This window comes from Filobasidium floriforme (genome assembly GCF_021052385.1).
Source record: "Filobasidium floriforme strain CBS 6241 chromosome Unknown HD553scaffold_5, whole genome shotgun sequence".
Lineage (NCBI taxonomy): Eukaryota > Fungi > Basidiomycota > Tremellomycetes > Filobasidiales > Filobasidiaceae > Filobasidium > Filobasidium floriforme.
In genome coordinates, this window is record NW_025763626.1 from 569,417 (window position 1) to 590,383 (window position 20,967).

General features: G+C 53.5%; 5 protein-coding genes across 5 annotated transcripts; 2 read left to right on the plus strand and 3 right to left on the minus strand.

Moving 5' to 3' along the window:
• Positions 1 to 1,655: 1,655 nt before the first annotated feature.
• HD553DRAFT_340178 (glycosyltransferase family 2 protein) lies at positions 1,656 to 8,621 on the minus strand (the record flags this gene model as incomplete). Its single annotated transcript, XM_046182513.1, has 16 exons — positions 1,656 to 2,307; positions 2,373 to 2,428; positions 2,490 to 2,617; positions 2,684 to 2,825; positions 2,888 to 3,036; positions 3,099 to 3,426; positions 3,493 to 3,577; positions 3,636 to 3,790; positions 3,864 to 4,754; positions 4,821 to 4,967; positions 5,024 to 5,137; positions 5,197 to 5,961; positions 6,038 to 7,915; positions 7,984 to 8,107; positions 8,177 to 8,488; positions 8,572 to 8,621. The coding sequence occupies 16 exons, from the start codon at positions 8,619 to 8,621 to the stop codon at positions 1,656 to 1,658; spliced, it is 5,976 nt and encodes a 1,991-aa protein (XP_046038469.1).
• Positions 8,622 to 11,059: 2,438 nt separating this feature from the next.
• Positions 11,060 to 13,227, minus strand: HD553DRAFT_334216 (uncharacterized protein; the record flags this gene model as incomplete). The annotated part of the gene is made up of 7 exons (XM_046182131.1): positions 11,060 to 11,379; positions 11,924 to 12,201; positions 12,272 to 12,390; positions 12,471 to 12,532; positions 12,700 to 12,750; positions 12,972 to 13,066; positions 13,187 to 13,227. The coding sequence occupies 7 exons, from the start codon at positions 13,225 to 13,227 to the stop codon at positions 11,060 to 11,062; spliced, it is 966 nt and encodes a 321-aa protein (XP_046038470.1).
• Positions 13,228 to 13,421: 194 nt separating this feature from the next.
• On the plus strand, positions 13,422 to 15,119 carry HD553DRAFT_334217 (uncharacterized protein). The gene is made up of 2 exons (XM_046182132.1): positions 13,422 to 13,890; positions 13,961 to 15,119. The coding sequence occupies exons 1-2, from the start codon at positions 13,720 to 13,722 to the stop codon at positions 14,924 to 14,926; spliced, it is 1,137 nt and encodes a 378-aa protein (XP_046038471.1). The 5' UTR covers positions 13,422 to 13,719; the 3' UTR covers positions 14,927 to 15,119.
• HD553DRAFT_307268 (uncharacterized protein) lies at positions 15,106 to 19,712 on the plus strand. Its single transcript, XM_046179400.1, has 5 exons — positions 15,106 to 15,332; positions 15,489 to 17,100; positions 17,168 to 17,396; positions 17,467 to 17,570; positions 17,635 to 19,712. Exons 1-5 carry the CDS (start codon positions 15,254 to 15,256, stop codon positions 19,673 to 19,675), a joined length of 4,065 nt encoding a protein of 1,354 aa, XP_046038472.1. The 5' UTR covers positions 15,106 to 15,253; the 3' UTR covers positions 19,676 to 19,712.
• On the minus strand, positions 19,713 to 20,946 carry HD553DRAFT_307269 (uncharacterized protein). Its single transcript, XM_046179401.1, has 4 exons — positions 20,571 to 20,946; positions 20,274 to 20,492; positions 20,083 to 20,179; positions 19,713 to 19,997 (listed from the first exon to the last, which is right to left on the minus strand). The coding sequence occupies exons 1-4, from the start codon at positions 20,731 to 20,733 to the stop codon at positions 19,853 to 19,855; spliced, it is 624 nt and encodes a 207-aa protein (XP_046038473.1). The 5' UTR covers positions 20,734 to 20,946; the 3' UTR covers positions 19,713 to 19,852.
• Between the last annotated feature and the right edge of the window lie 21 nt (positions 20,947 to 20,967).

A 20,967-nucleotide genomic window follows, 5' to 3' on the forward strand; every position in this document is an offset into this window, starting at 1 on the left:
AACCCTCATCTCTTGATACCCAATACCTCTCACAGTATCGTTTCAGCAGAGGCAGCAGCGGAAGTAGCAGCAGAAGTAGAAGTCGAGAGCGGTCATCAGGAGAAGCGAAAAGAAGAAGCAACGAATCGAAGATGTGAGCCTCCGGTATATGCTAGTTCCAGGGTTATTTGTTGAGCTAGGGCTTCTTCGACTTAACAGGGTATCTCAAAGCTGTTTCAAGTGTGGAAACTGTATGTGATTAGCGCTTATCATAGGAATGGACAAAGAGACATGTCTAAATTCTGATCCGTATTCATCGGACTCAGTGGGCCACATTGCGGGTGAGTTTCTTTCGTTCAACCATACTATGATGTCAAGAATCTGACCCTTTTCGCGCGGTTAGCCGACTGTGGATCGGCTAAGCTATGCTACAACTGCAAGGTTTGTTGTGGTCTTGGGCCGAAGGCAGCACCGCCATGGAAGTGCTCATTCGTCGCTTTCCGCTTCATCCTCCTGATCGACAACGCGCAAATAGGAGCCCGGCCACTTGTCGACCGACTGCCCCAGCGCTCCTAGCCATGATGCCAAGCAGTGCTACGGCTGCGGAGGCCTCGGTCACATTGCGTGAGTCTCAATCTTTGGCTACCCGGAGGACAAAGCTAAACTGCGCTTTCGGGTACGTGCAGGGCCGACTGCCCCGCTACTCAGAACGCTGGCGCCGTCGTTCGAGCTGCCGTCGGAACCAGGGGACGAGGTGGTTTCCGAGGTGGCCGAGGCGGACGAGGTGGTTTCTCGGGACCCAACGCCTCGAAGAGCTGTTACGTGAGTGTCACTGGACCTTGCTTGTGAGAAGCCGTGAATACTGATTGAGGATGTTCTCCGACCCCTATGCACCTTAGTCTTGTGGAGGTGTCGGCGTGAGTCTGGTCATCGATCAGGTTTCGACCGAATGCAATCTAACACGCTCAGTCTTTCCATAGCACGTTGCTGCCCAATGTGTAAGCGGCGCTCGCGGAGGTCTTCCCCCTGTAGCTAGGAAGCGACCCCAGACTACCACCGACGGCAAGCCCGTCACCTGTCGGTAAGCTCGCTATCTGTCATCATCATCGCGCCGTAATAGGTACTGACTGATCCTTTGTTGATACAGACGATGCGGTGGCGAGAACCACTTTGCCCGGGACTGTTTGGCTGTGCCCAGCGTAGAGGAGAAGACTTGCTACAACTGCCAGACCAAGGGACACATCGCCAAGTACGTTCAATACGCTTCAGACAGTCAGATTCCAGTCACGTTCTTTCCGCTATATTGACGATTCATCTATTTTGATCACAGAGATTGCCCCAGCGGTCCTGCCGCTGCTGCCGCTGCCGAGGCTTCTGCTTAAATCGGAGGCATGATAATCTGATGTTCTCGTGCCTTTGGACAAACTGCACTTTTGTACTTGACACAAGAAACGGGCTAGTCTCCCGCGACCAACATGAACAGACATTCCTTCGCCGCTGTGATTCCGGTCTAGGTCCATGACAGGAGTGGCAAGTCAAATGATGAGATAGAGGATACAAGAGGCAAGATCGGTCGCGAAAGACTACATCTCGCGTTGATGAAAGGGGCGTAAATATGCTCGTCTGACTATAATCAAGGGGTCGTTCTAAAGATATATCGTCCGTCATTTATCGACTTAAGCACCCGTCAAGACCTTCTCGATGGTCTTGTTGATGAAGTCTTTTCTGCTCGTCAAGTCCGTTCCAAATCGCTTCTCGAGGTCCCTGCGGACGCTCTTTTTCGTGAGAGTTTCCAAGTCGGTCCCATCTGCCAGGCAAATGTTGCGGATCTCGACTTCTAGCTGCCCGTCCGTAACATCACCACCGCCCGGCGAGTTGTCCGGCAGGAATCTCGAGCTCGGTCGAGAGGAGGGGAAAGCCCCCGTCGGCGTGCCGTTGCCGCCTGGCATAGGGTATTGAGCTCCGAGATGATCCTGGTGGTTATATGCATCTCGTTGAGCTGGATGTCCGCTATAGATCGACGCCTGATCGTAGCCCTGTGTGCCCATGTGCATAGATCCAGCACCTCCATACATTGAAGGAGCCGCCATGCTTCTTGCATCATCAGCGTAACCCGAAGGTGCAAATCCATACCCAGAAGGTGAACGCGAATGCATTCCTGCCATGCCACGCAGATTGGCTTGCGAGGCAGAAGGGGAGATGTGGGACGGTGCGTAATCCGTGCGCTGTCCATAGAAGGAGGGCGCTCTCGAGTCGGCGAACGGCTGCTTCTCGGGTACCCAGCTTCCGATAGAGTGGTTGTCATTATCGTTGTCCCAAAGTTCGTTTCTGTGGTAACGGCAGATTCAGTACCGGGGATGCTACGTTTCTGGGGCGATCTGATCCACACTTACTCGTATTCGCGCCATGATTTCTCGGGAATCGACCTCGGATCGAACTTGCCCTCGTCCTAGAGATGATCGGCAGGTAAGACATCTTTCGCTTCAAGCTTTCACCATGTGTGAACTTACGTGAATTACCACCTTCTTACCGCTCTCTCCTAGCACGACTCGTGTGTTACCCCAGGCAAAGTTGTCCATATACCAGAAAGAGTAGAGAGGCAAGAAGAAGGAGAAAATGGGAATCGCGAGGATGTAGACTGATTGAGATGGAACGGTTGTATTAGCAGATGCACCAACCCAAAGTCGGAGACAGGGACACTTACAAAACATCCACGCGATCATGTCCCATCGCAGGCGGAATATGAAGATCAAGGCTTGTAACCCATAAATTGCGGCCAACATGATAATACTGAGAGTCGGAATAGTGCCTCCTTGGTGGATGATGACGTAAAGAAGGTAACCGAGCTGGCATGATTTGCGTCATTAGCAACTTCAGAGACGTTGATATATCGGGGGGCGAGACGCACATAGGCCACAGTGACCGGTGCGATAATCGTGCTCAGAAGGTCGATGAAGACGATGGCACGCATACCGAAAAACCCGCAGAAACCGCACAATCCTTCGACAGTCGTCAACTCTACCAAATTGTGTACGGTCGAGTTGATCCATCGCCGACCTGTTCGCGCAGACGGGTCAGCATCGATGAAGAAGCAAATGATATAGGATGAGGGAACATACGTTGGGAGAGCAAGACCTTCCAGTCATCAGGAGCGACGGTAAACGCGTGCGCATCCCTCACAAACTTGGTCTTGTGCGTCGGAAAGTGCTTGAGGATCAAAGTCGTGAGGTATCGATCTTCTCCGAGATGCAGCAAGTTTTTCATGTGGAGCGTGTCGACTCGGTTTTCCTGGTATTCGTGGATGATTTGTTGCGAAACGAATAGAGGCTTGTGTGTATCGGGAGCCCTCAGCCTGTATATGGTGAAGCAACCGGGCAGACAGGTGATCGATCCGAAGAGAGATTCGAATGATTTTGTGAGGTGATGCGAGATGAAGTACTCGTATACCTGTTCGACGTAGCGTTGTTTGATCAGGTCTGCTACATTCTGCTGAATATCTTGAACTTCACTCACCTGCATCATAGTAATCAATGACTGCTTGGGGTTGGCCAATTCTGTTTCGCCGCAAGCACCGATAATCTTTTTGTCGTGAACCATACTGTGGATCGAGGTATGTCAGTGATCGAATTGGGATCCTGCTTTGTCCTCTCACTTACGCGGAGACCAAACGATTCAAAGCCAGTTCTTCAACGGTAGTATCGGCGTCCACAGTGAACAGATACTCGTAGAATGTCGGGTTGACACCAATGACATTCTTAATTTGGTGGTACATCTCGAGTTCGAGGGGGTTCATGGGAGAATCAAAATGAACCTGTATGAAAATGGCCGTTACGACATCAGCCATGAGACACAGTCCGGCGCGATGTGATCGCTCAGAGACTCACCTTGTTTAAGAAGTGCATCACTACCATCTGCGAGTCTCGCTTTCCACGGTTCCCTGGTCGTTGACGTTCGCTCGGTTTCCCGATTTTCACCAGGACCATGTAAGGGACCACATGTCCAGCGACTTCGTACAACCCAGAGTAAACCTTGCCCATATTATGCTGCTTCGCTCCATCTCCGAGAGAGAGGAAGGATAGCGGTTCGGGATCCAAAGCTGGGTCTGCGCCGAGAATGTCCAGAACGATTCGAGGGGTCGGTCGATCGTTGCCGGCGCCAACGATGTTCCCATCGCAAATCACGAGCAAAAGTTTGCGCTTGTCATCATACCTCAACCTGGCCAAGGAATCAATCGTCTTCCGGAGCGATTCTTCTCCCTCGGTATAACACGGAATCTGGCAGATGACGAACTTGTCGTGATCCTCCGGAGCCCGACTGGAGCCAAAGTGCAACGCGGCCAGGAACTTGAATCCGATGATGGCGACCATGATGATAGAGAGGACTAGCAGAATGTACTTGGAGAATTGACATTGCGCCGAGTTTCGATTGTCGACTTTCCCGATCAAGAAGAGGTTTCTCAGGCAAGTCTTCTGTCTTGATACGACGTCTGCCCCAATCGTCCCAGAGAGATCGTCAAGCAGCTTGGTAACGTCTTTACCGGAATTCTGTTGAAACATCGAGACGACCTGGTCCGACATGAACTGCCTATCGGTGCCCGATGGTAACTGGTATCCAGTCGGCGGTTTGAAACCACCGCCGCCCTGGGCGATATATGTGGACAGTTCGTAAACGAGACCGTTGTAGATCGCTACGGCTCGGCCTGCGGAAGCCATAGAGCGAATTTCCTTGGGCGTGTATCCGATGAATCCAAGTCGGTAATTGTAACGCAGCATAACCTTTGAATGATAATCATAAACTTTAGCTTGTCTTAGGAAGACGTTGCTGCCAGTGCATGAACTTACCATTTGTTCGAAATACCAATCAGGCCGAGAGTCGTTGGTGTAGGCTCGGAAGTCATGGTACTGCGAATAGACGTTGGTGGTATTGGTCGAATCGAGGGTGACCCATGGGCTAACAGTCCCGTCGACGCCATCGCACAATGCCGAAACCTGCAAGGAATATTCAACAGGATGTCTCGCCCCACAAGATACTGCCCACTACTCACTTGAACGGGGAAAAGACTGCTCGCATCGATACCGCCGAATTGCATCACGCTCTTGGTCGGAACGACTTGAGTAACGGTCAAGTGGCTTGGTGCATAAGAAGTAAGGTCGAAGACCTAGAAAAGGTTTCGCGTCAGGTTGCTGCCCATGCAACATTGTAGACAAAATTGCTTACTTCTCCTCGAATAGCAACATAGACGCTATTGGGACTGTCTTTGTAGTTGTGTTCCGCGAGCTCTCCGCTGTTGTAGACGTGTTGTCGCGGACAGATAAGGTTGCCCAGCACAGCAATTACGAAGATAGCGCAGCCGCAAATGAACCAGATGATGATATTGATAGCCAGCTTCTCCCTCCAAGCTTGACGGACGTCGGGGCGCTTCATCTTGCCTAGCCAGCTCAGCAAGAAGCCGGGAATCCAGAAAGTCAAGAGGCCGCAAAGCAAACGCCAACGTCGGCGCGAAGGGGTTTCTTTGAGTTCCTCGGCTGTCTCTCCATCCTGAGGAGCGTTGAGAACCTCTTTCTCTGCCAGCCCTCGATCTTTCTGATCGACAGCCGAAAACATATTCTTCGATGGCGCATAGGCTTCGGTTCCTACGAAGGAAGCAGTATCGCCGTACCGGGTGTATCGATCGGTCTCGTAGTCCAAATCCTTCCGGTCGTCGTAAGCATCACCGGCGTCAGAGGCAGGAGTCTCGGCATAGCCTTGGTGAGCGACCAAAGGTAATGCGGCCTGCGAGGTGTTCTCCATGTAAGGGTTCTCGTACAGATCAGACTTGCGAGGTTGATCCGCGCTTCGAGCGCCAAACATTTCTGATTCCGGACGATGCTCGCCCGCCGACAAGTACGCAACGGTGACGGGCCTTTCTCGCTCCCGCGGATCTTCATCTTCCAGTCTGAGTTTGTCTTCGAGCTTGTGGAAAGCTCGTTGAGATAGGAAGACCTGCGAGATCGGCAGGAGTCGCAAAGAATTAGAATATCTGTTGTTTCCTGACCAATTCAATGTCGATCTGCCTTACCTTGAACTTTCCGACTGCCATATCATCCTCGTTCCAGCCCTTGGCGGCAAGCAGTTTCTTCAAGGACTCCCCAGGTGGCGAAGATCCTCCATGTAAGATGCCGTATCCGTTCAACTCTGCCGCATACCGCTCTCGTGCCTCCTCGTGGGTCATGCTGACTTCGTACACATGCTTGAGCTTTTTGGCCAACTCGGGCATACCAAACGACCGAACCTGTCCCCGAAGTCCCCGTGTCTCAACCTGGTTCGGCAAATGCGCGTCGTTGGGGTTGAGGCAGAAGATATACCAGGTCCGCGTCTCGTTCAAAGCTTGGTAAAGGACATCCATCGAGGATTTGAACTCCCCCAAAACGCATCGAATTCCACGGGCAGGCGCCTCGTTGTTGCCTCCACCCACGTCGGCACTCTCTTCTCCTTGTGCCGCTTCCGCATCGCCCTCCTCGCCGACAGAGGCTAGCCGAGCGATTCCCCTACCCTTTCGGCGCATCGAAGGTGCACGCATCGGCTTGACTGACTGCTGAGCCGCCACGATGGTCTCCTCGTCATGAGGATGTACCTCGGTGGCTACAGCCTTGTTTGTGAACAGGCCTTGTACGAAAGGGTTTGAGGAACCGGTGCTCTCGGTAGCACCTGGGATGACCTGTCCAACGTTGCGCCTGTTCCGTTGCTTCTCGTCGGCCGGGTTGCCTCGGAGGAGCGACACAAAGTCGGGATTGATGACGTCGGCGTCCTTCTCCAAGAAGGCTTCGGTCGAGTAGGTGACGGGACCCGTGAAGTGACTAACCGTAAAGGTAGGGAAGCCGGTCCTGTCCATCCCGCTCAGCTTGAACGAGGCATGGTTGCTCCAACGTTTGGCGTAGGCCTCGACCATGGTGTGCTCCGTCTTTTTCGGTGCACGCCTGGCCTGGTCATCGGTGATGTGTATCAGACCACCAGGCTGATTGTCCATCAGACGCAAACATTCCGAGTTGTCGAAAAAGGCTACAGGGGGAGACAGGCCTGTCAACCCTTCCTGAGCAAACTCGTCGGTCATCCCGTTGAAGACTCGCTGCAAGATCCAGTTTTGCATCCTCTCGTTGGCGTAGTTGACGCAGAACTGGTCGAGCGAGTTGTTCTTCGACACGGATCCGGCGAGATTTTGGAATCCTGGGAAATCAAGCAGCCCGATGAAGCTAGCAAAGTCATCCTTGCAGAGCTTCTGGTTGAGATGCTCGGTGATCCAGGTGAACAGCAACGAGTATAGCGTGTTGGCTAATTCATCTCGATTCGCTGCCGCGCCATCGGTATCGAGGAAAGCGGTCACTAACTCCTTCTTTAGCATCTTGCTTCGGTATGAAAACACGCCTTCAAGATCTTCCGCTCGGACTCCCAAGAAGTCCGCGACAAGTTGAAGGATATCGACATTCTTGACTACGGCCGCATCCTCGTTTCGGCCCTTGTCGTATACAAACTCGATGTTGCCCAGATGCAAGATCGCAGCTACAAGCTGACAAACCTGAGCGACATTCCTCTTGGACAGACCGACGGCCTTGAATGCGGCCTGTAGCTGGTGGAAACGTAGCTCGTCTTCGTCGCTTGCCTCAGCCCCTCTACGATCGAAAGGCGACTTGGTTCCGAGGTAGCGGTACTGGGTGTTTTCATCCAGCAAAAGATGGTTCCTCTCTTCTGGCGAAGCACCAGCGACGAGATAGTAGAAGACGTGGAAGTTGCGTTCTCCCGTAGGCGGTGCCGAGACTCGAGGTTTCTCCAAGTAGTATGCGAGGGTCTTGGCTCCGGCGAGCCGACCTCGAGTGCTGAATTGCAACTCGGTGTATTTGCCAAACCGGGATGCATTTGCGTTTTGATGGGTTCGAGCGCTTCCGAAAGATTCCAGAATGTACTGAAAACAGGCGGCAAATATTTAGCCGGTCGATTTCCTGGTCGGATCCAAGGCTTTCAACGACTCACCTCGGCAGACGGGATCTGCGATCCCAGTTTGGCCCCCTTCTTGCCCGCGTTGCTCAAGCTCAACTCGATGATGGACTTGATACTCAACCTCCTCATCGCCGACTTGCCAGCACCGGTTTCTCCGCTGAATCAAGCAAGATATCAGATAAGTCTTGATGATCCTACAACTCCTGCAACCGCCGCTCCGACTCACTTGATCACGATGCTCTGGTCCTGGCCCGTCCTCTTCATGTGGTAGTAAGCGTTGTTCGCCAATCCAAAGACGTGGGGCGGCAGCCTTCTCTCGTGTCTATCGTTTTCGTGCCCCAAAGAGCTATCGTCATCTCCAACATGCCGGTACTCTTCGGCATACAGCTGAAGCGTTGTGTCGTCGTTGATCTCCAGGTGCTTAAAGGGGTTGAGCGAGACGAGTGCGGAAGAACCGATCGCGGTGTATGGTTTGTCGGCTAAATATCGCTCTCGTAGACAGGCGAGGATAGTATCCTCTGCGATGGAAAGCAGCTCGCTGGACGTGGCGATAAGCAAGACGTTGATCATCAGCTCGATGTGCGCACAAAACACGATTGATCAGTGGCTAATCATTCATACCTTAGATCTGCAGTCGCCTCGAAGCGAGATCCGCCGTTTCCTCTCGACATGCTGCGATATTGCTCTACGAGCTAGCAATTTTTCGTCCTGTCGTATGTAAACTCGGTCGAGTGCTCGCAGCACTATCGAAAAATCGTTGCCTTGCTTGCGTTCGTTGTTGTTTGTTTTTTGGGCGTTAGAGGTCGATTGTCTGTGGCTCGTCAGATGGCGTCGTTAGAAGTTCCGGAGCTCCCTAGTGGCTGGTATATGTTCAGCTCTCGAATCGGTACAGATCTAGCCTCTAATAGATCAGGTCGAGCTCGCCCTTTTGCGAACCTTTGAGCATGGCTAGCTATCGACACATTCCTTCAGGAAACGAGGCGGTGTTGATCGCATCAATTCGCCCTTGGGGTCGCCCGGTGCGATTGTAGAGCGACGCGCATTCATGACAGTAATGCAAGCGATTACGTGAAGCCAGCAGCACAGCCTCGGCCGGGCTCGAGTTTCACCTCTGACCGTTTATCAGAGTGCCGTTACGTTTCAGTAGATTGACACATACACGGACGAGCAGATCGTCTGTGCTCGTACTCATCAGCATCGTCTCCCTCGAAGGCGTTCTTGCTAACGACTATATCGACGTCAACCCGGACGCACCCATGTTCGGATGACTAAGATCCAGCATGTTTGCCAGGGCGCCTTCCTCGTACGGCGACGTAGCAGCATCACTGGTCAAAATCGCGGCCGATCGCCTACAATCCTTCTTAGAGGTACAGTCTCTCTGTTCCATATATGATTGTTCTAGATATATACATTTTTACCGGTGAATCTAGATCGGCGAGAGTCACCCAATATGGAAAGGCATACATTCTGTTTGCACGATATTCTGCGTGCAGCGTCTGCCCGCTGGAACAAGGACCATGTATGGTTCAGGAAAACAACGACATCACTGCCAGAGACTTGCCCACTCCCCTTGTGTATCCCGAACCGAACCTTGTGCTTGTTCCTCAAGCGATCAGGATTGGGATGCGACGCTTCCCCCATTGTAATGTGTTATTTCCCCCCTGACTGCTACATACACGATTCGGTGAAGTTTCACGACTAGCGGTACTCTATAGCGGCAGTTCGTCCTAAAGTGTTGGTCAACGGAATCCTGTGAACTGTTCTATATAAGTCGCTGGATCCGCTACTGAACCCGCAACCGGTCGTTTGCATCCTGCATTCTCAAGGCCTGTATCAGAAAACAACCTGGAACAAATGTCGCCGCTGACCTATACCTTGACGAGCTCTGATAACCGACACAACAACAAGAGAATTTGCTCAGCGAGTTGTGGCCTCAATGCCTCAGCGAAGCTCCATAAAGTCACCAACAATGGTGCTCACCAACTGGTTCCACCCGGCAGGCGTGGATGAGGGTAGGCTGCTTACAAGTCGTTCTCGCTTCACGTGATGATCCATCTCGGTTACGCGAATTACGCGATAACCTTAATCCTATGACAGGGTCCGATCAAAACGATCAGCGTTTTTGATGCGCTTCAAGCACAAAACCGTCAAACGATCGATCTTACATGCCTTATATCAATCAGGAATCAGGGATAAAGCATCGCTCGCTTGCTCATTCTGATTGGATGTCCCTTGACTATCGATATACAGCAGCTTCCTCGCACCTGATTGGCCTGAATGGATGCTTCGCGCTGTTTGCGCTTGAACGGTGACGAAATTTCCACATCCGGGTGACGCATGCCGTCCCGCTCACCGGTGTCCCTTCCACCGTGTCGCTTTGATACAACTCGACCCTGTCCAACGGATCACGGCAAACCACGAACTCGTAGACGTCCCTGAAATTTCAGGTATCTAGTTGGCCTTGGTCGACCTAGATTACAAGATAGCTACGATGCGAACATCGTTATACGGAGATAGTCCCCATCATGTATCGACGTGGACGTCGATACTGATATCAGGTCGGCCGTTTCATGACGGCGCTCGTGAAAAGAAAAAAGGCCATCAAAAGGCATGTCCTCTCATGTAGCTGCTTCAGACTTGGTCGAGGCCTCTTTTGAAGGGCACCGAAGGTGATCTGCCGACTCTGGGATACGGGTATCACGTACCACAATATGCCGATCCCACTACATGCGCCGGAAATCGTCCTGGTCGGACCTTTCGTTTGCCGCTGTTCGACCTTGACATCGAGATTCGCCGATCGCTCCATGAGTTTCGAAATTAGCGATTCGCAATCGGAGAGTCAGACGCTACTTGAAAGAGGGTTTGGCCGTCGAACGCTACTTGAAAGGGGGTTTGGCCGTCGAACGCTACTTGGTTATGGGCGGGGGCGATCTAAAGTTTGGCCTGTTCCCTTATGGGGAGGGGAATCAAGTGGCCTGTTTCCTTATGGTTAGGGGTCCAAAACAAACTTCAAAGATCGGTCCACCTGCTCAAATCAATACGACGTCTCGCGGTCAAACTTTCTTTCAATGAGTCTCGCGGTCGAACGCTACTTCAACCTGCTCCCTGTCTAGCCGAGACGCATAAACGCGATAGGGGAATATCGCTTGCCGGTCGGGACATCGTGATGTCCTGGGTGGACGAATCCGTTTCTCAAGAGGGGGGCTGGGAAGCACGAAATACCGCTGCCACAAAGACACATCGCCAGCTTTGATGATCCACTGGGAGCCAGGATGACGATGTCGAGGGCCCGAATTGGACGATATACCTTGCATACGACAAGACACGTAGGTACGCGCCCAAGTGAGGCGAGCGCGCCCGTCTCCGCACCGGCCGTTTTTGTGGCTTCCAGGTGAACGGCATGAGCAGAAAAGGTATATATCGCACACCCTGTCATCAAGCTTGAGAAATGAGTCGCTAACCAGCGGGATGATGTATTGCTTAGGTTGTCCATCAAATCGTCCTCGCACCACAATTGCCGGAATTTGCCACGACTTCACGTCTCGCCAGACTAGCCCAATCCTCGCTCACCAATAATCAGATCTGAGAGGTTGATACAGTCTTAGGGAGCTCGCTCCTTGTGCGCAAATCATTTCACGGCTGGTGAAGCTGCATGTGCCGACCCGGTCTTAGGGCATTAATGTCTCGGGCCACACAAAGCATTCAGAGATGGGAGCCTGTAGGATGAGAGGGATACGATACTGGTGGTTGAATCCGGATGATTTGCTAAGTGTGAGCATTCCGCTTCGAAGCTCCCTACTACAAGAGTTCTTTACGCTGACGCGAATGCGATACAGTTCTCTTCGAGAGAAAAAAAAACAACAACACATGAAGACCCGGGAAAACCTTTGATTTTATTCCGTCCCCTATCCCTTCCCGGGGTCCGACAAGCGATAGCGTGGTGTCGGAGATGATCATGGAGAGTACGCTTTACGCTTTGCAACGACGATGATGGTTGATGGTGGTGATGAAGGTAGTCGTCGTTGGAAATGATGTGAAGGCGAGATGCACAGGCCTGCAATCAAGAAACGACAACATTCGTCAACTTCGGAACCGTATGAAGCGATCGTCGATAGGGGTTGGTGATCGGAATGGCTATCCCAGCACGTGGCAGCGGAGTTGAAGAGTCTCGAGGCAAGGACGAACCATTGATAATGTCTGGAATCGAGCGCGGTCAAACCGGGCGAGAGGCATGGCATGTCGCCGGAAGTACTACCTTCACGCGAAGGACAGCACGTCAGCGTCGATGCGGACTTGCTCGTTTGATCTCGCCCAGACTCACCTCTTTCGTCCGGAACTGAGGTGGATGATCGGATGTCCAGAACCAAGCGGTGATGGGCGCCGGACGAGCGATGTCGGCCGAAGACACTCGTGTCGGGATCGAAAGGGATGGGCGTTCACCTACACCGACAGACAGAGAAAGACAAACGATAAGTGGTCGGCATCGACTCGCAACACGCATGGCGCACAAGGCGACTCACCATTCGAGAAGCGATGCGAAGCCCGTAATCCGGTTCAGCGGAAGGATGATCCTCGAACGAGACTAAGAGGAGGGAGGAAAGATCAGCATCAAGTGTCGTCGAGGATACAAGATAAAGACAAAGGAAGCTCGAAGAGGGGGTTCTTTGTGAGCGTCATGACGGCGGTCGGTGGCTCGCGAGATTCCAGACAGATCGCGAGTTGTCGGGTTGTCGATTCTCCCAGACCGACCTTGCTGGGTCACGAAACCTCTTGTGACAGAGGGAATGTCCTCAAAAGGACCTATTAAACAGACCTGGGCAAGGTACGAGGATATGGGTCACCGCTGGGCCTTTCGTCCACCCAAATCAGAGCTTGTCGTCTTCAGTCAAGGCGTCCCGACATCTCCTAGCAGCGACATGGTTCAAGGGCGGAGTTGCCGGGAACGATCTGCCTCGAGCCCCGATTCGCAGTTCCAGACGCAGGCCTTGCCATCGGCGAACGTCAGCGGTCGGTGGACGAACCGGAAGTCGAGATGGCGAACAGGGGTTCACGGCAGACCCTCAGAGTCGCGTTCACCAGCCCAGGACGCCTTCGAAGACCGGTCCGTCCCCGGATACTGGGGACGAGGAGACGAGTGGGTTCTTAGTTTGGCACAAGGGCCGAGCGATACACAGATCAAGTCCCCCGATGAATCTCGATCCTCCAGTATCCGACTTGACGAGGAAAGTCGACGGACGACGACCTCCCTCGTCGAATAAGGCCGACCACCCCAGCCATGACGTTTTTAAGGGGATAAGCCTCCCGGTCACCTGGTGGAGCAATACGTGTGGTCCAATGTTCGTAGAGAAGTGAAGTTGAGAGGTGAAGAGCGACATTCGATCTCGACCAGAGACGGTGCCCTCTTTATACTCTTTGTCGGTGACGAGGGTGGGGTGCAGGAGGCGACGCGGCGACGCGCATCTTGCTAATCGCCCCCCCCCCCCCCCCCCTTTCGTACCAAAGGGGAAATTCCCGTTGGGGGGGCGGGCGTGAGAACGTTTCGTTGGCGATCGATGGGCGACAGCTCACGGAATGACGGACGGCAAGGCTCAGGACATGCAGGACATGCAGCCAGGAGCACTCGACCCAGCGACCCATCACGACCAGGCAGCAGGAAGCCAGCGCATTCCCCTCGATCATGGCATACGATATACGAACTATACAATATAAGATTATACAGTTCAATAGATCAATATCCTACTACACCTCTCGAGCCACAGATCGCACACAATGGACAACTTCTACACCGTCGCCGACGACCTGATGGTCACCTGTCGAGATCTCAGCACCACCTTTCGGCACCCCTTTCCTTACGCTGCCGAGTATATCCGACAAGTCGCAGCCGACATCACCCTTGGCAATATTGGGGATCTCACCTTGTCAAAGATCATCTTTGTGCCGGTGAGTGTTTGAGGCTCGTTTGATGGACGTGATCGATGGGGCTGACTAGGTATTCTTCGCTAATAAACAGGATGTACAGGATACATTCGTACCTTGGGTCTCGCTTCGCGGCGACGATGCAAAGACGAAGCATAGGATCCTATGTCTCAGCCCCGGTTTCACCACGAATCCCGTTTCGCGACCCAAAGGCAGGATGCTTAGGGTTCAAGTTGAGCAGATCGATCTCGATTTTGATCTCGTCTCCATCGAAGGCCTGCCTCTACCCTTTCGCATTAAACAAGCGAAAGGCAGCTCGACCATCGGATACCTGCTGGAAACACCAGCCGAAGCGGCTACAGCCCCGCGAGACTACGACAAGATGACCAGCGTGTTAGCAGACAGTCTGGGCAAGACCCTCGGAACCTTCGGGACCACCAAGGCTCTCGAATCAGTGGAACTACCCGAATCGCACCTACCCGAAGGCTGTCTTTCTCTCGATGCTGAGGGCCCCAAGTCTTTCCCAGTACCTGCTGCTGGAGCATCAACCATGACGAGCCTCGCACATCGGGTCGATTGCCGACTTCAGGTCGATCGTCCAGTACAGGTTACGGGCCGAGCGCGAATGCGCAGCTCAGATACTGAACAGGTCGCGGAGAAGGAGGGAAAACGCCCTGCACCAGCGGCTCGAGGTTTCACGCAGGCTGGACCTTCCTGGATGACCGTCTCTGGGCCGTCGAAGCCGTCGGAGAAGCCTCAGGCGACGACCACGGGACCGTCGCCGTCGATCTCGCCGAAGCCCAGAAAGGGCAAGCTGAGTGAGCAAGAGAAAGCTGAGAGGAAGAAGCAGAGGGAGAGGATTGCTTTGGAGAGAAAGTTAGCAAATCTGAAGGCCGAGATGATCCAGGTGCAAGCCAAAATCGATGCGCACGACCGGGCCGAGCTTGACGCCGAGATCCTCGCTTTGGTCGAGGTCGATGAGCAAGCTGAGGGTCTCGGCGTCAAGCTCGAGGAGGAGGAAGACGAGCTCGAGGAGGAGGAAGACGAGCTTGGAGAATGATTTCATGACCAACGATGATTGAGAAGAATCCAGAAGCGAAATCGATTAACGACTTGTAACTTGTAGCTTGTAACAAATTACGTATCACGTCTCCGGCCACAAGTCACGGGCCTTGAACCGCGTTGCGAGATGATGACGACCTCCCTGTTAGCTAGATGGTCGTAGTCCATCCTTGTAAGCTTGTGATAGACACGGCACAGCAGCAAAACCAGTACCAGCACCTGGGATCATAGCAAATATCAGAGCATCATCACTACCTCGAAACCGTCCTCTTCCTCCCACCTATCACGGCCGAGCTGGACGTAGCTCGATCCAGCCTAGCGAAGCATGTCGTTCACATCCTTTCTCTACGCTTACCTCTTGGGCGGTCTGACTTTTATCCCAGGGGTCATCATCATCGTCGTCTGTGAGTACGATCGCTGAGTTGAGCTCTGTACAAGTGGTCTGCGTGATGACTATCGGAAGGCCCTCATACTGCAGTCGAGGCGAGATGAGAAGCAACAAGTTGGCTAATCTTCCTTTCCCTCCCTTACACCTCGTTGTCGTTACCGAAAACCGATAGACTATGTATACACCTACGGCTCGACACCGATCGGCGATCCTGATCCTCTCAAACGGCTAAAGAACCTCCTCGCCGAGACTCAAGGCTCAGACCCGCTGAAGGACCCCGAAATCGATCTCCTAACACCTGCATCCACTCTCAATGACACATCCGCTACGACAACCGCTACGGACACGAACCCGTCTACTGAGCCTGGTGGAAATGAGCCCGGTTTACGAAATCGGAATCGTTCTAGCTCTATCAAACCTGCAGGAACCGTGTTTCCGAGTCCGAAACTCACCGAGAAGCATCTGACGGGATGGTTGACAGTCAGGAGGTCCTTCAACCCCTCCAATACGAATTCGAGTTCGCGGGGAAGACGAGGGAGTGGGGTATTCAGCGGGACTAGTACCCCAAATACGGGCGGGAATCAGGGCTTGGGTACAGGGCAGGGGCAAGGTGGAGCGGATACGGTCATAGGAAACTTCAACCAGGGCTTGTTGGAGACCAGGAGCGAGAAGGCGGCTGGACAAGATGGAAGTGTCCACGGTCAGCGTCATACCGGAAATGGAAGCAGCAACGGGGACTCGGCAGGGAATCCTGGAGTTACGGGCAAGTATTCGACGATGCTGCTCAACTCGTACAGGAGCATCGTCGATGGAGCCAAATCATCCGACACGGCCTCGTCCGGGAGCTCACAGAAGGGACAAAGAACCGTGCTCGGACCTTCAGGTTCGACCACTAGTATGCAGCCCCGGCAACCTGCCATCAAGGAGTTCGTCTTCTGCGCTCTCAAAGGAAGCGTACTTTTCATGTACGAAGACGCTTCCATGGAGAATTGCCTCGGCGTGATCGGGATCGAGGGATACAGCGTTTCCATCTCCCGTGGCGACTCAGAAGACGAGGGTGGTGATGGCAACAACGACGATGAGCTGGAGATCGGAGATGAGATCTCTTCGGAAGATTCCGATGCTATGACCGCCGGAGAACAAGAGATGCTCGATCAGAGCGGCATGTCTAGCGAGGAGAAGCATCGGGTCAGGTCCAAGGCGACCAGGAGGAAACGTAAACGTGAAGCTCGGGGCGGGAGCGAATTCATGGACGGAGAGTTATTTGCCAAACGCAACGCCGTTGTCTTGAGGGCGGTACCAGCACAGTCTCGGATGAGACGGACAAAGAGCAGCGTCACGACCGTTCCGGGATCAGGCATCCGGAGTGGACCCGCAACGGAGAGACAGATTGGTGTAGTATCAGGTAACAATGTTGCCGGGGACACGACTGCCAAGACTCGGAGTTCGGCCACGGTATCTGTACCTCTTGAAAACCCTAAACTACAGCGCAAGTCAAGTCTGCCGGGAGGAACGAGTGATATGGCAGTCTTGCCTGGAGAAGGGGCGATCCCTGGTCTTGGTCGGGGAGCAGGACCGCCCATCATGGCCCTCACGAAGGGGATGGACGTTGGGGTGACAGGGAATGACCTTCCTAGTCAACCTGGAGTCCCGATTCCCAAGACCGTCCTACAGGATGAACCACACGAGCGAGAGTCACGACGAAAGGAGAAGCGGAGGCGCGAGGAGAAGCGACTGGATATTGAGGCTAGGCCATGGTATATCTTTGCCAGGAACAACGTCAAGTGAGTGTGCTGTTACATTCGTCTTCATGTCGATGATACTGATCAAAAGAAAGACTTCCCATCGTAGGCAGGAACAATGGTATCACGCATTGCTACTTCGCTCGCACCCAAACCCGCCAGCCAACAGCAAGATCCACGTACCCCGACCCACTTTTGACAAGATCTTCAGCTCGAATGACATGCAGAAGTTGATCGATACTCTCAACGAAGATAGCGACTCGATACCTGTTCGATGGCTCAATGCGATGCTCGGAAGGATCTTTTTGGGCATCTGCGGCACGGCAGCGCTCGAAGCAGTGAGTGCGGTTGTTTCGTAGTCGTGAAAGTATCCCCGAGCTGGAGTTGACATCTTCGTCGTGTTCGCAGTTCTTCATCTCGAAAGTCATGAAAAAGGTCCGTAAGGTCAAGACACCAAGCTTTCTAGGCGAAATCGTGGTCAAGGAGATTGACGTGGGCAAGACCCCTCCTTAGTGAGTGTGAGGACGATCCAGCCGCTTTGCTCTCGCTGATCAACGACGCCACATTCCGCCACAGCTTCTCCAAGCCTATGCTCAAAGAGTTGACAGCAGAGGGGGAAGCGGCTTTCGAAGTGGCTTTGCATTATACAGGCGACGTCCGGATTACGATTGCAACAACCGCAATCATTCCGACAGCATTCGGGTTCAAGCCCTATAGCATCAACCTGGAACTCGTTGTTGTTGTACAGGCCGTTCATGGGAATATTTGCGTCAGAATCAAGAAGCCTCCCAGCAACCGCATCTGGTGGGGTTTCACGAAGCCGCCCAAGATCGATCTGAGGGTATTGCCTGTAGTCAGTGATCGAAAGATCCAAGTCAACATGGTGCTCAAAGCGATCGAAAAGCAAATACGCGATGCGGTGAATGAATCGATCGTACTGCCCAACATGGACGACCTGGCCTTCTTTGACACAAGACACCTTCGAGCTCGAGGTGGTATCTTTGATGAAGCTGCTAAGAACAACGACGCCGAGGTCAAGGCCGATCTTGGACCTGACGGTCTGGAGCCGATTCCAGTCAGCAAGCCGAGGGCGACCGGCGACGAGAGCGATCTTTCGAGGAAATCGTCGGTCAAGCCCCGGCAGCCTCCCTCGTTGGCTGTACAGGCTCTGGATCTCCCTCAAGGCAAGGCCGCAAGGCTTGCTCAAGCCGAAGACGATGCTCAATCGATCGGAGGCGCTTCACAACATAGCATCACCAAGTCGATCTCCGTGAGCACCAAGAAATGGCTTGCGGCAAAAGCCGGCGTGAACGATACGAATGCCGAGGATGACCGTCACTCATCGGAGCCTGTCACTCCGGTTTCACTCAACACCCCTGCCAAAAGCGCAATCGAAAAGACCGGGGTCGGATTCGAGATAAGGTCTGCCGGCCAATGGACAGCGGCTCAAGCGATGGACACGTCCGTCGAAGCGACTGCCTCCGGCGACAAGGTCATGGATCGCGCCCAGGACGACGATGTCAGTCTTGACAAATTGCCGCCGACAATGAACGCTGTTCAGCAGGGGTTCGTCCCGCGTGGGACCTTGGTAAGCAGCAGCACGGACGCCGATATTGCCGCGGGTGGATCCGCTGCAACTGCTGCTGCCCTCATGAACAACATCAGGGCAAGAACCGCCGACAAGAAGGCTTTGCAAAGTTCGGTCAACGAAGCCCGTGATGCCATGCGAAAATGGGGCAAGAATTGGGCTGCAAAGAGGACTGGCGGTGTTACGGGACAAATCGCTCAGGATGCGGAGATTTCGCAAAAGCTTCAAGCGGTCGAGCAGCAGATCCAAAAGACCCAGGATGGAGCCTCTCCCAGCAGATCGATCGATCCATCCCCGCGACTGGGCACTAGTTTGCAGGAGCGACTCGCCATGGCCGCTGTTCAGGCAGCTTCACCGTCGAGCACAAACACATCTCTACCTCGACAGAGCCTCGACGGCCAACCATCCGGCAACGTCCCCTCTAAATCGACTATCTCGTCCGAAGATAGGCGACGAGAGTCGTTGAGCGAAGGTCGACCCGCTCTACCTGTCCGTCAACAACCGGCCGGGGTAGCAGCCATGACCGTGCCTCGTATACCGAAGCGCCCAGACGCTGTCACCGCGATCAGCAGCGAAGCACATCTTTCTGAAACTACCGCTAACGTTTCGTCCGTCACGGCCACGCGTACATCTTTGGGCACTAGCCCGAAAGCCCCAGCCGTGATCGCGACGGCTTCCGATCTCACATCCGCCACGCCACCTTCAGGTTCGACGAGCAACCTATCGCAATTAGTCTCGCCGTCTCGAGCTATTACCGAGGTCTCCCGTAATCCCAGTCGTCCCGAGACCCCAGAACGGTCGTCCAGGCCACCGTCGTTGCCAGCCAGATCTCGAGCGGCCTCGATCAAGGGCTTTGACCTCCCCAAAGAAGCGGCCAAAGTGGTGCAGCATCAAAATCAGACTGACGGACCCCTCACACCGAGTAAATCGGCACAAGATACCTTGAAGGGGCTCGTCGCCGCCGACGAGAGGTCTCGAGCAGTCTCCAAACCGAGCACCCCGACTACCGAAAGGTATCCTCCTATCTGAGCGAAATCGAGTCAACAACTATGTGTTCATGCAGAGTGACAAACACGTATGTGTATGTATATATCACGGTCACTATGTAGCCAATATACCCCAAAGGAAGATACAAGATACATCATCGTACAATACTGTAGTGTATGATACAAAACTATCAATGGGTTTGCAGGAAGGGATTGATGTTCAAGCGTCTACAGACATGAGTTCGGGAACGGGAGTCGTCTCTTTGACAGCGGCCGGCGCTGATTTCTGTTCCAAGCCCATCTGTACCGTTCTGCCCTCCCGGACGACGACGGGTTCGGTACCTTCGGGAGTGACACGGATGACGCTAAGGGCCAGGAGCAATTTTGTCGAGACAGATGTGAGCAACTGGTTCTGTGAGATACGAGTGCTTACAGGAGGATATGTCTCACCGAAGAGCGTCTAGGTGGGAGCCTTTCAGACCGACGTCCGTCTCGAGCCATCTCCAGATCAGCTTGGTCGTCCCAAGATGAGTCAGATCGGGTACCTCTACCATCAAGCGCCACACCAATCGATCAGCGTCTTGTCTCCTGACCGACGTGCTGCCGGCAAATACGAAGCTGCTTGGACGACTGTGACTCACCGAACCCGCTCTTGTACTCGGACATCTCGATCTCTTTGGCCAACTCTGCGCTGACCAACTTTGCATCCTTTGGCCTCCCCGGTCTTCTTTTGCTCTCGAGTTCCTTGATGCTATCGTCGTTGCGTCCGATAAACTTGTCCTGGATAAGACTTTTAAGCTGATCCAAGGTGAGCGGGTCGGGGGAGGTCATTGAGTAGATGAAGAAGAGCGGACGCTCCACTGCGAACAGGGGAGGTCGTGCGTTGAATCGATCAGCTCCGATAACATGACGGATCCATCAAACGTATCGGGACTCACTCTTCAGCTCTTTGGCGTTGTATTGCCGTCGAGTAGCTTGTTTGAGCTTGTCGGACCGCAAGAGAATTCGCTCCATTTGATGTCCTTTTCGGGACGAAGGGTGCATCTTGTCCTTGCCCTTGCCCTGCATCTGTTTGATCGTGTGTCGTTTGTTGTTGGGCATCCTTTCAGTCTCGCTGGCTGGTACGGGGATTCAGTGGATTATGATGAAGTCTATACTAGGCCTAGAACGTCTGGCGTGGATGGGTAGGAGAAACGACATCTCAGGCTTGAACAGTTGATAAATGGTTCGACGATGGCAGAGTCGGAGAAACGCTCAGAAATCTCGGTCGGAAGCAAATTCGACAAATGCATATCCGATGTCATCACATGTCCGCCGCCGTCGCCGAACCCTTTC